A 16,758-nucleotide genomic window follows, 5' to 3' on the forward strand; every position below is an offset into this window, starting at 1 on the left:
TAGGGGATATTTCTTGAGGCGCAGAGCCGGGTGAATTTGAATTGAATTGGTAAAATGCGGATATCGAACTGGGACTGGAATATGCTCACCAGGTGGTGCCACTGACGAAGTGGAGCGAGTCGGCAAAAATCATTTCTAGAACTTTTGCGGCCTACTCTTCGTTTTTCGACGCCTAAAGCATCAATAAAACGCGAAAACATGTCTAATAATGACGGTCGTTTGCAGAAGATGGAAGTGGATTACAGTTCAACTGTAGATACTAAGATTCCTGAGTGCGAACAAATAGCTAAAGTAAGTCCAAAAAGCAGTAAAAAAGTAAAGACTAAAACTTGACACAAAAAAACTTCTTGAGCCAAGTTGAGGATTATTGGAATCCTCTTTTGCCTTCTTGTTTGTTTTGTTTGTCGTTTGGATCTTGGTTTCCCAAGATTAACCCAACCCTTGGATTATTCATGAAAAAGGGGCATTTTTTGAAGTATTGCCCACACTCTGTGTATGTACTGGTTAGTTACTGGTAGTAGCCAGCAGCAGTACTTGCTTGCCTAGCCTGAAAGTGAATGCAACAGCAACAAGCCTTATTGTATCCCACTGACCTATTGAGGCTGTTTTTTGTTTTCCAGCTTGGTTGGTTATAATATCCCAACATTCTCGCCTTTTTAAAAGTTTTTAATTGGTCGGCCTGGATTTGTGGTGAATATTTTTGTAGTTTTAAACCAATTTCGTTGAATTATCAATTTTCAGGATGGCAGATTGAACGAAGCTTTGGAAATTTTGTTATCGCTAGAAAAACAAACGAGAACAGTAAGTGATTCAGATTCGATGAATCATATAATTAGATATCTCAGGAATCCGAATGAATCGCAGCGTTAAAGATTTATTTGAATTACAGGCAGCTGATTTCCATTCGACGAGCAGAATTTTAGTGACGGTTGTGAAATTATGTTTCGAATACAAGGATTGGGATTTACTGAACGAAAATATAGTGTTACTCAGCAAGAGACGAGGTCAACTGAAACAGGTGTGTTATACAGAGGCTTAGTCGAACTCGCTTAATTCAGAGCCCAATTTTGATAACTTATCACATACCAAATTTGATGTTCAATAAAGCAAAGCATGCACCCGCGCTGAAATGCACCAATTCTTATTTACAAGTCATTCAAAGTCCGCCCTGGATCTGCCCCTGTTATTTGGATTTTTCAGTGCAGGTATTCACTTACTTTTGCATAAAATGTATGATCCATTCAACTAGGAGTTATTAAACTATTATCTTCATAAATTCGGATTTTTCTTAATTTGGAGACATCCGGCCAGTGTCCTTAGTCATCTGAATAATGCGAGTACTACTGTAGAAAAATTCTCTTAACTTCAATCAGTGATCAGCATAGTTCACTTAATCTCTATGATTGATCTTTTCAGGCAGTCACAAAAATGGTCCAAGAAGCTTGTACGTACGTGGATCAAACTCCGAGTAAAGAGATCAAATTGAAACTGATCGATACGCTTAGAACAGTAACTGCTGGAAAGGTATGTCACGTGTTATCTGACGGTGACAGTAAGAACGTGTTTCAGCATACCTGACAACAACTAATATTTGAGAGTAGTTTCTGCTTTTAAGAAGCTCAACCACTTCCAAAAATGACAAAATACTCTTAAAATCGGGATAATTACTTGTTCATTTTCAATTAAATGACTGTTTTTGATGTAAAATTACTCTAATTTGTGGTGAAAACTACTAGAGTTAGTCTTGTTCGTTTCAGTAATGTCTAAGTTTTTACGTTTTCTCTTAGATTTACGTGGAAATTGAACGCGCCAGACTCACGAGAACGTTGGCTAAAATTCGTGAAGATGATAATAATATCGCGGAAGCAGCGAGCATTTTACAAGAACTGCAGGTATAGGATCACAGTTTACCTACTTTTATTTGAACGGGGTACTTTTATTTGAACAGGGTTTCCTTGAACAGGGTAGCCACTGACCTGGAAAACTCAGGGAATTTGGATAATGCTATTGAGCACGTGTTTTCTGTTCATAACATTGAATACTGATGAAATTGGCAGAAAGTGGCGCCACCCTCTTAAATACTGTGACTTTACTGAGCATTTTTCCAAAATGATTTATGAAACTGGATATTTCAAACGTTGCCAAATATCCTTTCTATAACGTATCGTTTTATTTCAGGTTGAAACGTTCGGTTCGATGGAGAAACGTGAAAAGGTCGAGTTTATCTTGGAGCAAATGCGATTGTGCCTCGCGAAGAAAGATTACATACGCACGCAAATCATCAGCAAGAAAATAAGCACAAAATTCTTCGATGAAGAAGGCAGTGAGGTGAATACCATTTCCTATCTTCAATGTTCGCCAATCAAAACAGTAAAAAGTCTATAGTGAACTGCGATCACTTAGGGAGTTGTTTACTTTATAGAAGTTTATTTACTGTATCGCATAGTAGCTTCACCACGCAAAGCATAACACCGGTAGCTGATTTACGCGATAAAGCTACTATTCCCTAGAAGCGAAAAGTCGTGATTTCTTATAAAATCAGTTAACCAACCAGTACTACGTGTATTCGATATTTACTACATTTCGCCATCGTTTCACTTTCGACAGGATCTGAAATTGAAATTTTATCAATTGATGATTGAACTGGACGCGCACGAAGGATCTTACCTGGCCATCTGTAAACATTACCGAGCTGTATACGACACTAAAAAGATCAAAGAAGAACAGGACAAACGACAAGAGGTGATTAATTTCGGCGCGCGCGGTTATCTCCGGTTCCTGTAGAATGTTCAGAAATCATCGATTGTTTTTGATCTCTATTTTAAGGCGTTGAAATGCGTAGTTATTTACTCGATTTTATCGCCGTATGATAACGAACAGTCAGATCTGACTCATCGCATCAGAGAAGATCGAACCCTTGAAGAACTTTCACTGTACAAGTAAGTTTTCTGGAAGAATAGAATAACTTGATAAAAGATCTGGGAAATTCGATTACAATTGAACTCGCTTAAATCGACACCATTTTTTAGTGCTAATTTGTTTTTCAATTTCAATTTACTAAAGTGTAAGTCGTTTGAATAAGTCATCGACATGAAAGTCGTCTTAAAGAAGTGAATTAACTGTTCAGGATTCTTACAGATCAGGGTCCAGTTCCACAGTTCGGAGTTAAAATTTGACCCTGAGTTAACTCATTGGAAATGAACTAATTTTAACTCAAGAGTTAACTCTTACTCACAACTGTGGAACTGGGTCCAGGGAATTACAGAATTATTTTTCCTTACAGGGAATATCGACTCATGAAAATCAGGCAAAAGTCCTGAATGTGATAAGTAGCTTAATCGAAATAATGCAATTAATTTTTCTTCAGGGATTTATTGGAAAAGTTTTCCACATCTGAAGTGATGCGCTGGAAAGATATTTGCATGCAGTTCGAAGCTGAATTGAAGTTTGGTTCACCGAACAGTCCGGCTACTGGAATCTTCAATACTAGCACCGACGAAGGCAAGAAACGATGGGACGACTTAAAAATTCGAGTCGTCGAACATGTAAGCTTAATCCGTTATAGAAAAAAATATGCGAGGAATTTAAGATCAAAATTGTGAGATACTTTTGGAATCTTTTGTTTTCAGAACATTCGAGTAATGGCGAAGTACTACACTAGGATACATATGAAACGTATGGCTGAGTTGTTGGATCTTACAGTAGCCGTAAGTGTTCTTGCTCTGTCCTCATTTGCTCCTGGAAAAAGTTGATATAGAGATCCTTCATTGAGAATGAAAAATGAAATAAAGCCCAAGTACTAGAACGATAACCACACTGAAACGTGGTGAACGGATAATAAGATAAAAACCCACTATCTACAGGTTACAAGAATTTAAAAACAAATTCTTTTAATCTGTAGATGGTGGGTTTTTATCTTAATAGCCCAAGTACTAGTTGCTCAAAAATTGGTTCGACTTACATAGTGACAATTGAAACTTCGTTGTTATTGTCGTATTATCTTTATTCAACTTGCCCCCAAAATGTTTCCGTGAGTTGATAATTTATTCGACATTTCGACTATATCCTAATTAACATCTTCAGCATTTTACAGCTTCTTGTTCGTGTTATATATGAAAATGCTATTTACGAAATGTTTCAGGAAGCGGAAGAATTCCTATCAAATCTCGTAGTGAACAAGACCGTGCAGGCAAAGATCAATAGATTGGACGGCATTGTGAACTTTGCTCAACCGAAAGATCCGAACGATTTATTGAATGACTGGTCGCACAATATAAACACATTGATGAACTTAGTCAATAAAACTACACATCTGATCACTAAAGAAGAGATGATCCATAAATTACAATAAAACATTTCATTCTCATGAAAAATTGTTCATTTGGATTTGAATATTATACGTGTGTGGAATTCATGTACTGTTGATGCTGTAAATATGGTAAAAAGTCGACCAATTCTTATTTGGTAAAACCAATAAAAAAATAATTATTTGTAAATAAAAATGAATATTTTGTTTTGTGTTCGTTTTGTGTAGAGGGAATTTCAGTTGATTGGTCTTGTCGAAAGAAAGCACCCAGGAAAAAACCATGGCTCTGTGCATAGAACTATTCCAGTATAGGTTTATGCTCAGTGTGATATGGTTTAAGTCACAGGTACAAAAAGACTTTATATTTAGTACCTAGGATACTGGGGTCAAAATCCTTTTGTGTCAAGTCGCTGTGGTGCAAGTCAACTATACACCGGGAGGTGCTGCCAATATGTCGCCTAGCGTCAATGTAAATAACTATGGTTGGTCGGATTACTCATTTTACGGTGGATAAAACCTCGACAATGAATTAAACGTAAGCGAATAACCATGTATAAAGTGTTTCATATTGACAACTAACTTATTTTCATATCATTGAAATATGTACAAATGATTGACACGTACAGATCGCGATAAATGAACTGTTTTTCGTTAGATTTTTTGAATTGGTAGTCTGTAAAACTTACGCTGGGTGTGGGAATTTCATGGGTCTAAACTGGAAAATGAGGTAACAAAATGCATTTTCTGAAATGAATCGATTAAGCAAAGTAAAGACAATTAAACTCATTTTGTTGCAATGATATCATAATGTTATTGGTATTGTTTTGATGCGAGGTATCGGCTATGATTTCAAGTGTTAAAATCGATAAGGAATAAATAAATATGCTATATTTCATTTCGTCTCGGTTCATCTCGGTAAGATACGTCATCTCGGTAATAAGGATGACCCTGGCCAGTTGTTTTATTAGGAAGTGTATAATTTTTTGCCAATAAAGCAGCATTTATTCATGTAAGCCTATTTTGCCACTGGCTATACATGGTAAGATAAACAACAATAAAATCATTTTATTAGGCTATAAAATTAGCCTATATTATTTAATTTTCAAAATTTAGTGACAATTGACAATCAAATAGGGCCTATGTATTTTCAGTTACAGTGTACGTATTAATGATATCGGTTTATTGACCTTATTCATAGTTGATACCAGACTGACGTTATTATAAGTGCATATAACATTTAATTTGCGTATAGGCCTATAGGTACCGTATTTAAGCCCGTAAGAGGATTAAAAGTCTGAAAAGATTTCCCTGTATGTCTGACTGGTTTAAGGTGACAGTGATCTAATAATAGGTCTTACTTTGAATGACTCAGTACTGCGGGTAATTCCCCTATAAAATATGCATGGATGAACCCGAGCCTGCGATCATGCACCGGCTTAGTGAAAGTCAGAAGTGAGGAATGATACAAGTGCGATCTTATATTTCAGATGGTGATTTGACTATGAAATGATGGCACAGCCGGGTTCATCTCGAGGACTAGTAAATGGCGATGCTACGCGCCGTGATAGCATTATAGGTAATTTATCATTTTCTATTATTGATTCAATATTAACTTGTTTTAGATCATGTTTTACTCAGGATTGCCAACGTTTTGTGGTACCGGTATTATTGTATTATACAAATAAAACCTGGAATCAATTGAATTTATAGATCTGTGAGGTGGTTCATAATAACAATCAAGGAAACCCATCATTAGTATACTCTAATTAATCCTGTAGGGAGCATGGAAAATGTAAAAATATTATCCTTTCCATTGATGAAAAAAGCCTCGTGAGAAAATGAATACCATTAGTGACCTGGAATTTCTTTTGTCTAGGATAGGCCTATATGAAATTTCATCAAATCTGTAGTAATAAATGCAATCAGAGTTGATTAGGCTATTTAATGAATGTTGCTGTAATGATATAGAGCTAATTTGCAGTAACTGTTCTTATACTGTAATGTATTGTTAGTCGTTTATTTTTGGTCCCTAGTGATTACGATTCATTGCTGAGAAGGAAGTCAGTAGGGCAATTTTTCAAAATAGTCGCGTCCAATCACGATGTCCAGCTATGGTTGCTTTTCCTGGAAACCGTTCGGCCTTGAAAAGTATCACAGCCCCTATATTACATTTACTGCCAACTGATGGATTGACTTTCAATTTCTTTGTCCCTTTGTCCTGCCGGGATATTTTATTACATTTACGGTGCGGGTATTTGATGAAATTGTCATAGTAGTTTCATATATACCAGCACCAGGCGAGTCGGTCGCGTCTGTCAGAATCGACAGACAATAAATATAATTACGGTGGAATTAATAGTTTGGTTGCTGAGCCCATTATCCGTGATGTTGAATGGTTTGTTTCACTGCTCTCATCTCTCAGCGATTGATCAAGTAGATTTTGCGGAAAATACTACAATATCATCGGATTTATAAAAGCAAACAGTTTTGAAAATCATTCGTCGCTTTAAGCAGGATATCCTGTAGTGAAATTCTAGACAATAACTCATGACCTGTTCAGTGGTTGAGTGATTCCTGATTAAGCTGCTTTGCGTAGTAGATACTTCTTCACGAAAATGTTTCATGAAAAAACGACGTTGATGATTTCAGTGAATCCTGGATTCGAAGAGATACCCGGAGATCATCACGGAGCGGAGGATATTCCAGCATCGGTAGCCGCACGACGTCGTTCTGATGCGCTGCAGGCTCCCGACGTACGAACATCGCCGAAACGACAGGTAACAAACCGTGTCAACGGCAGAAATTCATATCATGGTCTTCAAAGCTATATTTCTCCGATTGTTTTCAATTGTTAGATACACGCTGACCATATCCGTGATTCGATGCGAAGCCGGGAACTCAGGGAACCAGAGTCCGTAATCATAGGCACAAATCCATACATTCAACCACGCACATTGCCTCCTAATCAAGTCCCTTCTGCTGACTACGATGATGAAGATGATGAAATTGAATTTACGAGGAAAATTATGGCTAAACTACCGAGCCGACAACGTAAGTAAATAATTGACAAAGGTGTTATTTTGATTTTTCATAAGAAGTTATTTGCAACCACTAAAAACAGTTTCTAGCTCATAGATAAATCTAGGATATTAGTTAGGAAATAACAAAATTCGTTTTGAAAAAATAATCATGATCATTCCGTGAGTGCGTAGTAAGAATGAAATGACTGACTGTGGTAGTAGCCACCCAAAACATTTCTATATTTTAATAAACTTTTTAGTAAATTTGAAATTTGAAACTAAAAACAAATTCATGCTTGATAACCAAGAAAATCAAACAAAATATATACATTCATATACACACTGGGTATCAAAGGTTTCTAAATTTGTACTCCATCCAGAACTTTAGATAAACATTCGCTCAAACCTGCATAATCATTTTGAGAAGTTATTTAATTTCCTCGCTTCTTCACAACAGATAGCGCAAAGGATACGGTGCATCGTAGTATTAGTCGATCTCGCAGACGTCAAAGCGTTTATCCAAAACGATTTATTCAACGGACTGATCTCACTGATAGCGTCGCCGATGATCTGGCTCAGGCAGCTGAACAAGATCAACACGTGACGACAACTGAGCAAATCAGAGAAATGGGAACGTCGTTAACGAGGAAAAAAACTTTGAAGTAATGCACTTGAAGCTAAGTCCAGGGTTCTTACAGTTCATGAAAAATCAGGGAGTTCCAGAGAAAATCTGGGAATTGTGATTCTTCTCTTGAAAGTCAAGAGAATTTTTGGCGTACTGTTCTTCTTGTTAATGAGGGGCTCGAGGAACCTCATGATCGCATAAGAAACAGCCTCCACTGAGGATATCTCATCATTTGATAAGGGAATTTTTGGTCAAGGGTCAGGGAAATATCTGGGATATCTTGTTCTGTAATGATCCTGTCAGAGTCCCTGTGTTTTTATGCGGTAATCAAGATATTTTTGAACGTTGCTCGATTATATTTCAGAGGACGACTCGATACGATCGAGAAGAAAAAATACAAACGTATCGGATGTTTTAAACGATGGCAATACAGCGTTATAATGGTATGTGCGTGTCTGTTTGAAATGCGTAGAATTTTAGTGATGCTCGAGTTCTGACGTTGCTATCTTATTTTCATTCAGTGGAATAGAAAACAACGATACAAATTTGTAAAAGGACTGAAAGATTTAGAACTGTGGGTTCGTGATTTGAAAAAGATTGAAAGTCGCTTTGGAACTGGTGAGTTGGCATTTTAAATAGTGGCTTTTCGTAGATTGAATTTTGCTCCATGTTTGGTTTCATATCCTTCCCATATTTTGCAGGTGTGACGTCATATTTCCGGTTTTTACGATGGCTGTTCGTGTTGAACTTGCCGACGTTCGGTATTCTATTAGCCTTCCTCGTCGTACCGCAGTCTGTTTACCGATTTAACGTACAATCACCGACCGGATACCTGCCTTACAACGACTTCAACTTCTATACAGAACTTCTTACTGGAGCGGTACGTATACTGTATATACAGTTGTAAAACTTACGTATTTCGGAAAAGTTTGGACCGGCAAAATACGTTCGACTTGGAAAATTATGACGAAGAGTTTGTCAGATTTCTGATATCGACCCGACTATGACTACTGTTTGAGGGAGTAGTTACTACTCTAAGTGTTCAACTACTCCCAAAAATATTGAGATACTGTCGATTGAAATAATTTCGAGTCCATTTTCAATTAAACTACTATTTTTGTCATCAAATTACTCTCATTTTTGGTGAAAGTTAAGAGATATTTGTTAGTCTGGTTTTTGATTACTGGAAATATTCAGCCTGTTTATTTTAGGGTTGGTTGAATGGTACTGAAATGTATTATGGCTACTATTATAATGGTACTATCAACGCGGTCAGTTCGCTTAGCTATAATATGCAATACGCCTACATTCTCGCAATTGGCAGCTATTTTCTCATTTGGCTAGCTATACTAGCTTACAGGTAAATTCTGAAAACATTCCTCGGATTGATTCATTATCGCTCGACCGCTGAGTAAACCGTACGATGTGTGTTTTGTTGTTTTTTTTTTTCAAGTATCGCAAATTCATATCGAAAAAACTACATCGAAGCCAGCGACGAGTTTAATTTCTACTACGTCAGTAAGATATTCGTTGGTTGGGATCACGCGATCGCTAACTGGGAGGCAGCTAGACTTAAACATCAGAGCATGTACAACGAATTCAGAGTATGTAACCCATTGATAGACACGGTTCTTACAGATCAGGGAAAATCAGGGAATTATGGATTATTTTTCCTTACTGTGAAAATCGGGGAATTCTTCATCTTCTCTTGAAAATCAGGTTGAAGTGAAGGAATTAGAAGTTTTTGCGTAGGGATCCTTGTTAATGATGATTGAAACAAGGAACAGCCCCCGCAGCCCCCGGTTATCTCAAAATTGAATTAGGATATTGTGGATTCCCTGATTTGTAGGAACCGTCGATAGAGCAGAAAAATTAGAACGTTTCGACGCGGATGAGAACAATATTTTTTTTCTGTTGTTGCAGGAATATCTATCAGTCTTCCACAAACCTAAACGTACGATACACGTGAAAGACATGTGCGGGCTCGTAGCGTTACGCATCGCTACGAACGTCGTCGTGTTATTCGTTATTTCCGGGGCTACGTATTTGATCTGGTACATTTCAAATACTCAATCACTACAGGTGGGTAAACCTCTCTCTCGCAGCATGGCAATACTACAAGCGAATGAAATACATTACAGTCAACTCCTCGATTTTTCGTTGGGCAGTGATTAATTTACGAGAGAGCTGGCAATTTGTCTTCGGTGATATTCATCAGCTCTTCGATTTCCATATTTCCAGACAAATTTACAAGTATTAAGAGAGCTGGCGATGCCGTTGTGTGTTTGCGCTGTCAACTACTTCCTACCGATCGCTTTCTCTATAATCGGAACTTTTGAGCAATATCAGAAACCACGAACTGAGCTGTACATCGCTATGATCAGGTAGGATATCGAGGGGACTCCTCAATTTGATTTTGATTTTGATTTTGTGTGTGGGTCCATTTTTCCTAGCTACGTATATCATCTGTTCTCAAAAATGGTTGAATATTTCATAGCGTGATCTTGTTACTCAGCGCTCGGGTAAACTGTATTTCTTCGTGTTCTTCTAGAACGGTTTTGTTGAAAGGTGCTGTACTGGGAGTATTGATTTATATCTGGTATAACTTGGTCACGTGTGAAGGCGATGGAGATGTGATCCGAACTCAACAGACCAAAGATGCCAAATGTTATGATGTAAGTACCAGTGCTCAGTGTGTTTATCAAATTCTCCTCCCTCCTGGTTCCTCTTTCATAATCAGATATTCGATATTGGATGAATATTGTTTTGCAGTGTTGGGAGAATTTTATGGGGCAGGAATTGTATCGTTTAATGCTGGTTGATTTCATGATCACTCTGATTATTACATTCTTCGATGAATTTTTACGTCGGTAAGGAAACACTTTCATTATTTCATCGGCCTAGGATAATAAGAAAACATTTCAATTTGAAAGAAGAATCTCGGGGGGCCATGTCTGTCCATTTAATGTGCCAAGTGAAAAGTGTTTTTGGGCAATTGTCTGGGGGGCAGTTGTCCTGATACCGTTTTTGTGTATGATAATTTGACTATCTATTTTCAGGGTAATGTCTACGTACTGTTGTAAAAAGATGCCTCATCCGGAGTTTGATATCGCGCGAAACACTTTAAATCTAATTTACTCACAAACTCTTTGCTGGTATGTAGACCTATTTTAATTAGCTGTAACCAGTTTGTATGTCTGGTGACTTAAATTTGATTTCGATACATTTCTCCAGGTTAGGGCAATATTACAGCCCGTTATTGACCATTCTGCAGTTGATCAAGTTAATCGTAATCTTCCAAGTGAAAAGTGTAAGTATATTTTGTAATATTGTTTGAATGCCTATTTACTGTTACAATTCAACGTGCGGTACTTCATTTATCGTATCAGTCGAGTTGTTTGTCGGAAATGTAGTTTAATGTTGTTTTATGATCATGAACGGTTTTCAGTCAGAATTTCGAATGCGTTCTTTAATTTATAAAACTGTAGTTTTAGATAGAGATGAATTCATGAATTGCAAATATTTACTGAGTATTCAGTATCGTGTTTAGTACTACCAAACAATGAAGATTTACTTATGCAGATGTTGTTATCGATATTGTTTGCTTTACCCACATATATTTCAGTGATTTCAGTATATTTTCTAGTGATTTTATCATATAATGTTTTATCTTCTCATGCATGTTACTATATTTATGTTTGTAGTGTAGTGTAAGGCAGAATTGTGTCCCGAGTCAGAAACCGTGGCGTGGCGCTCGTGCTAATACTATATTCCTCGGCTTTTTGTTTGCCGCGTTTCTCATGGCAGCAATCAGTGTCGCGGCTAATGTTATTTTGTAAGTCTCTATTCTTACGCATGAAATATTTTTTCATCCACCCATCCCCATTTTTCGGATTGTACCTTGATGATAACCTTATTGAAACCCAGGGTCCAGTTCCACAGTTCCGAGTTGAAATTTGACTGAGTTAACTCATCGAAAATGAACTAACTTTTACTGAGAGTTAACTCTAACTCACGACTGGAACTGGGTCCAGTATTGTAACTGAATGAATGAATGAATTTCTATTTACAATCATATGAATAAAATACACAATAGATGATACATACATTCTGAAATTATGACACAAGAACCCCTGGCATGAAGGCAATGTTTAATTCTAAGTCCTATTTGCCTTCATTCCTCCTCTTGTCATGTCTAGATGGATAATTGATTTCAATGATCAATGCCTAAACTTGTCATAGTAAACAGTATTGTGTATTGTTCCTCGTATCCAAAAGTTACAGGTGAATTTCTCTTGCAGCATCAAGCCATCTCAAGCGTGTGGTCCTTATCGCGGTTTAGACACATCTTATGAATCGATACTGCTGTTAATCAGTGATTGGAAGATTCGATTTTCATGGTTGGGGAATATCATATCATTTGTCAGTTCAACCGGATTCATTGCCTTCGTTATTGTCTTTCTCATGTAAGAATGGGGCGAATTTGCGTGTTTATTTGGCCTAGTTTTATAGATTGTCAGTCTTTATATTTATACGTTGCTGGTTAACGGTCAGATTTTTTTCATCTCTTGTAGTATTGGTGCTCATTATCTTCGAATGTTGGCCGTTGCCAGAAAGGAATCTGTAAAGATGATTAAAGTGCAATTAAAACTGGTGCGTATGAACAAGAATTAAACAGGGTGGCCACTTACTCAGAAATCAGGAAATTTCTTCTCTTTAGAAAAAGTCAGGGAATTTTATAAGAAAAGCTAAAAATCAGGGATTTTTGTTGACAGTTTCTGTCTATGTCTTACACATTTGACGGTGTTAATGTATTGGATTCTTAGCAGATCAAATCAAGGAAAACAACGCAAGCAAGTGAACAAAAGCTTGAAGTGAAAAGTGACCACCCTGCCTGTTGAATCATTAATCGCCTATAATAGACATTTTAATTGAGATTTATTTTTCACAAATTGTAGGAAGGAAAGGATAAGGTGTTTTTACTGAAATTATATAAGAATGCCATGCGGCAAGTCGGTTTCCGAGGGGATCAGTCGCACCCGATAACATCGAGTCGTAATAATCTACCGAATAGCGATGGTAAGAAATTTTCGTTTGCTTCGAAAACGATAACGTTATATTATGAAACATAGGCCTACCGGTACATGTGGTGGAGAGATTTCATCGATCTAAGCTATGAATGATTCGATAATGATTATATTATAAAACTCATCTGATCTGGATTAAGATTCAGCTGTAAATTGCTATTACAGTAGACTCTGCTCAAGTCAGTTCCAACTCTGATATTCAATGGAATTTACCCTGCTGTTTGAATAAGGAAAATGATTATCTGACTTAAGCAAAGTCTGCTACAGTCAAACTAAAGTCGGAACGATCATTATTTTGATGACTTACACATCGTAGATAGAAATGGAATATAAATTAGGGCTCAAAGACTTAAACGATGACAAGTTTGACTGTTAATACGTAGCTCAATCATAATTTCCCTTGATGCATATCGTGTTGGTTATTGAATACTCGGTGCATTATACTGAATAAGCAAGCATATCGACTTATATGAATTAATGATTGAATTTTTGATTGATTGGTTTATCAATTTATTTGTATCAGTTATAGGACGAATGACGTATGTATAAAAGGTATACTCATCTATCTATCTATCTCTATATATATTTATCTGTTTACTGTGATTACTGCTTCTTACTTATTATTTTGCATGACGACTTGTAGTTTCATCACGCCAGCATTAACCACAGTTTCAGGATTTGCTATAGTTCACCGCTGAAGGCTATTCACACACGCTGAAATATCACATAGATCCCCGTCATAGTCAGCCTCTATTTACTATAGTAGCTATTTTAGTTTAGTGCTTAGACTAAAAAAATCTGCCAAGTGAAGATATAGTTGTATACTAGTGTTATATAGCATTATTTGTCTATACTTTGTTATAAATTATCTTGATGTGCTCTACCTCATCATACATGGCGTTCAGATGTTATATTTTGTGTTGGATTTTTTGGGGTTGACGAACTAGAATTTTCTCATTTATTTTGATGTTGTACAGTTGTTTTTTCGTGTTTTCACTTTTCCGCTTTCTATGAAACAATACCTTTATCTGGACAATTTTCCTCAAATTTTTCTTGATTTTTATTCAAACAATCTGACTGTAAGCTCTTCCTAATGCTCCATGCTCCATGTTAAGATAAATATTTTACATTGTTAGGAGCTGAAAGTGATGGGTACTTGGGCACACATTGTCTGACATGACCTACAAGAAATAGTTTTATTTTCTCATTAAGTCTTACAAAGTTTCATTTATGTAATTCATCGATGTTTAATGGAAGTATATTTGTTTTGCAGGAACGCGAACATTTGCCAAAACTCTGATGAGAGAGCATGACAAACAGAAAATATGCGACAAGCCACCGCCCCCTAGTCCATTTGTCATGCATAAAGCTTTGAAAGATTTAGCCTCACCACCATGGAGACAATCTCAAGAGCAAATAAACCAACGACTGAAAAAGTTTTCATCGCTGCAAGGATTAGCAGTAAGTAAACCGGACAATGACGCTGTAGGCAAAACTAAAGCGATATCAGTTCATGAACTTCCGAGAGGAGCTTTTAACCGACATAGCAACTTAGAGTTAAATAGCCCAGGCCCGCGCCGCCAGGCTGATCAAGATATCTATTGTTCGACCGATTCGGTGAACAGTCGCGAAAATCTGCTCGATAGAAATGCGGATTCAAGTCGAAACAGCTCCGTAGATAGTATTTCATCGCCGGTCCGAAGCGACGGCGAACGATCGTCGAATAATGGCAACTATGAAACGATATACGTACCGGGATCGACGTACGAGAATCACGCGTACGATACGACCACATTGGAAAACATTCCATAAGTGACAATCATGATAGATCGATTCAGCAGAACAGAAATCATAGAGCTGCCAACTGTTCCTGATTTTAAGATAAAATCCCACTATTTACAGATTAAAAGAATTTAGGGTGAGATCGAAACGTATAAAATATTTATAAACGTTTAAATATTTTAGATTTAATAAATAAATTCTTGTTTTTAAATTCTTTTAATCTGTAAATAGTGGGATTTTATCTTATTATCCGTTCACCACGTTGGAGTGTGGTTATCGTTCTGTTCCTGATTTGTCAATATTTATTAATTTGATTTTTTTGGTGCATACAGAAATATGAAAGATGTTACTGAGAGTCTTACTGTCGATTACTGATTAATTTGAACATTTTCTTTCATATCTCAATGAAATGTTCCTGAAAAAATTGTTACTGATAGCACTTTTCAGAGGTTGGCAGCCCTGAAATCAATAGAAGCAATATCGAAAGACTTATGCCTATGCATTGCTGTCGGAATATCTTCAAACGGCATCAAAAATAATCTTCTACAAGTAATAGAATTTATAGAGTAAATGCATAAAAAGCTCTTTTGTCAAAGTCAATAAATATGATCAGAACTTGGGGTTTATCGAAGTTCTAAATGTATTCAGTATTTGAGAGTATTTATTATGATTTGTAAATATCTGTGATAAACTAAACTAAATGTCTTTATGTCGTCGTGTTCTAGTAATAAGCGAAAAGGCAAAGCGAAATTTTCAGTTGCACTGTACAATAATGACATGTGCGGCAAAATTTATATTCAGGGAAGAATTTGATTAAGAGTAATATATACTTATACATGTGACCTACTAGGTCAAATATATCAGATTATTGATACATTTTTATAGAAAGATACTTGATTGTTTTGGTTTTTTTTTTTAAACTTTATAACAACTCGATAATATATTAATTCCATATATAACGTCTCTTCAATGCCTTGTATGGGGTGGTGCTATATGCTAGACTTGATATGTTTACAAGTAGGAAATTTGCTCACCAGTGCTGTCGAGCTTTTTTAACATACAAGGGTAACTCGGAACCTATTCTGCTAGTTTTTCAGCTCTAAATGAAAAGCATGTCCCCGTCGTTTGATAAATATATGTATATTTTTACCGCTACTAATTATTTATATTTATATTCTATATACATGTACATTCCTAAAATCTGTTTTTGCCTTATAATCAGGGATATTGAATAATGATTATCACTGGTCTGTTATTTTGAGCTGCATGTATGTGCCAAATAAACTGCGACAAGCAAGAGATAATCAGTAGCCGATATGATGTATGTAGTGACAGCTCAAATGATATTTCTCATGTTGCCACTGCTGACTGAGTTTGTATTACATGGTAAAATAATCGAAGATATGGCCAAAATTAATATTGTTGTAATCTTATGAATTTTAATTTCTCCTGAGAAACCAAAAGCTATGATGCTTGTGTTAAGTTATTCATGTTTAATTCAGTCGTATTATAGATATATCATTTGTAACTTAATGTACTGAATAAACAGAAAGATATCTGAACAGATTTTGTTGGATTTAGTATTACTCTGAATCAGCTCCGTTTCTAGGGCAGTTTTCGATTCAACAAATAGCCACCATTGTGTATCAGGTTCCATGCAGGATGATCAGAATAAGGACAAAGTCAAAAAGTAACAAGTAGACTTGCTAAAAACCACGATTCATCCGCGAGAATGCTTGAAGCGGTAACGGCAGTAGGTTGCATTTGCTCCGATCTTTTAGGAAAATGCAACTAAGGAAGTGTAGGTTATATAGGCTCACTTAAGTACAAGTACTTTAGGTGTTTTTCCAGTTGTCCAGCACAAAATGATGAAGAGTCAGTCTACCGATTGAGTCCAATCGAGAAGTAAATTGATGCAAAAACCATCACAAAGAATTA

At 36.5% G+C, this 16,758-nt stretch overlaps 2 protein-coding genes across 5 annotated transcripts; both read left to right on the top strand.

The window, feature by feature from the left end:
• Positions 1-104: 104 nt before the first annotated feature.
• Positions 105-4,469, top strand: LOC141903695 (26S proteasome non-ATPase regulatory subunit 12-like). Its single transcript, XM_074791931.1, has 11 exons — positions 105-291; positions 742-801; positions 890-1,018; positions 1,417-1,524; positions 1,788-1,892; positions 2,179-2,328; positions 2,608-2,742; positions 2,827-2,939; positions 3,368-3,545; positions 3,630-3,707; positions 4,142-4,469. The coding sequence occupies exons 1-11, from the start codon at positions 199-201 to the stop codon at positions 4,349-4,351; spliced, it is 1,359 nt and encodes a 452-aa protein (XP_074648032.1). The 5' UTR covers positions 105-198; the 3' UTR covers positions 4,352-4,469.
• A 314-nt stretch (positions 4,470-4,783) lies between these two features.
• On the top strand, positions 4,784-16,329 carry LOC141903913 (transmembrane channel-like protein 7). Of its 4 annotated transcripts, none has more exons than XM_074792292.1 (21): positions 4,784-4,841; positions 5,794-5,882; positions 6,956-7,083; positions 7,162-7,357; positions 7,784-7,988; positions 8,316-8,394; positions 8,473-8,569; positions 8,653-8,831; positions 9,163-9,311; positions 9,405-9,555; positions 9,875-10,033; positions 10,193-10,335; positions 10,503-10,626; positions 10,724-10,821; positions 11,011-11,106; positions 11,186-11,261; positions 11,656-11,786; positions 12,253-12,417; positions 12,526-12,604; positions 12,910-13,030; positions 14,312-16,329. In XM_074792292.1, the coding sequence occupies exons 2-21, from the start codon at positions 5,813-5,815 to the stop codon at positions 14,848-14,850; spliced, it is 2,985 nt and encodes a 994-aa protein (XP_074648393.1). In that variant the 5' UTR covers positions 4,784-4,841; positions 5,794-5,812; the 3' UTR covers positions 14,851-16,329. The 4 variants fall into 4 exon arrangements, with proteins under 4 accessions (XP_074648393.1, XP_074648394.1, XP_074648395.1 ...); XM_074792293.1 differs by lacking the exon at positions 4,784-4,841 and adding an exon at positions 13,562-13,577 and having other exon boundaries at positions 5,723-5,882; positions 14,312-14,492; XM_074792294.1 differs by lacking the exon at positions 4,784-4,841 and adding an exon at positions 13,562-13,590 and having other exon boundaries at positions 5,723-5,882; positions 14,312-14,450.
• Positions 16,330-16,758: the final 429 nt, after the last annotated feature.

The sequence above is a fragment of the Tubulanus polymorphus genome, chromosome 4 (assembly GCF_964204645.1).
Source record: "Tubulanus polymorphus chromosome 4, tnTubPoly1.2, whole genome shotgun sequence".
NCBI classification, from domain to species: domain Eukaryota; kingdom Metazoa; phylum Nemertea; class Palaeonemertea; order Tubulaniformes; family Tubulanidae; genus Tubulanus; species Tubulanus polymorphus.

Coding starts and splice junctions, on each gene's coding strand:
- LOC141903695 (XM_074791931.1), top strand. CDS start 199: ATGTCTAATAATGACGGTCGTTTGCAGAAGATGGAAGTGGATTACAGT. Junction 2,329..2,607: donor TCGATGAAGAAGGCAGTGAG/GTGAATACCATT, acceptor CACTTTCGACAG/GATCTGAAATTGAAATTTTA. Junction 3,708..4,141: donor TGTTGGATCTTACAGTAGCC/GTAAGTGTTCTT, acceptor GAAATGTTTCAG/GAAGCGGAAGAATTCCTATC.
- LOC141903913 (XM_074792292.1), top strand. CDS start 5,813: ATGATGGCACAGCCGGGTTCATCTCGAGGACTAGTAAATGGCGATGCT. Junction 7,358..7,783: donor TAAACTACCGAGCCGACAAC/GTAAGTAAATAA, acceptor TCTTCACAACAG/ATAGCGCAAAGGATACGGTG. Junction 12,605..12,909: donor TTAAAGTGCAATTAAAACTG/GTGCGTATGAAC, acceptor CACAAATTGTAG/GAAGGAAAGGATAAGGTGTT.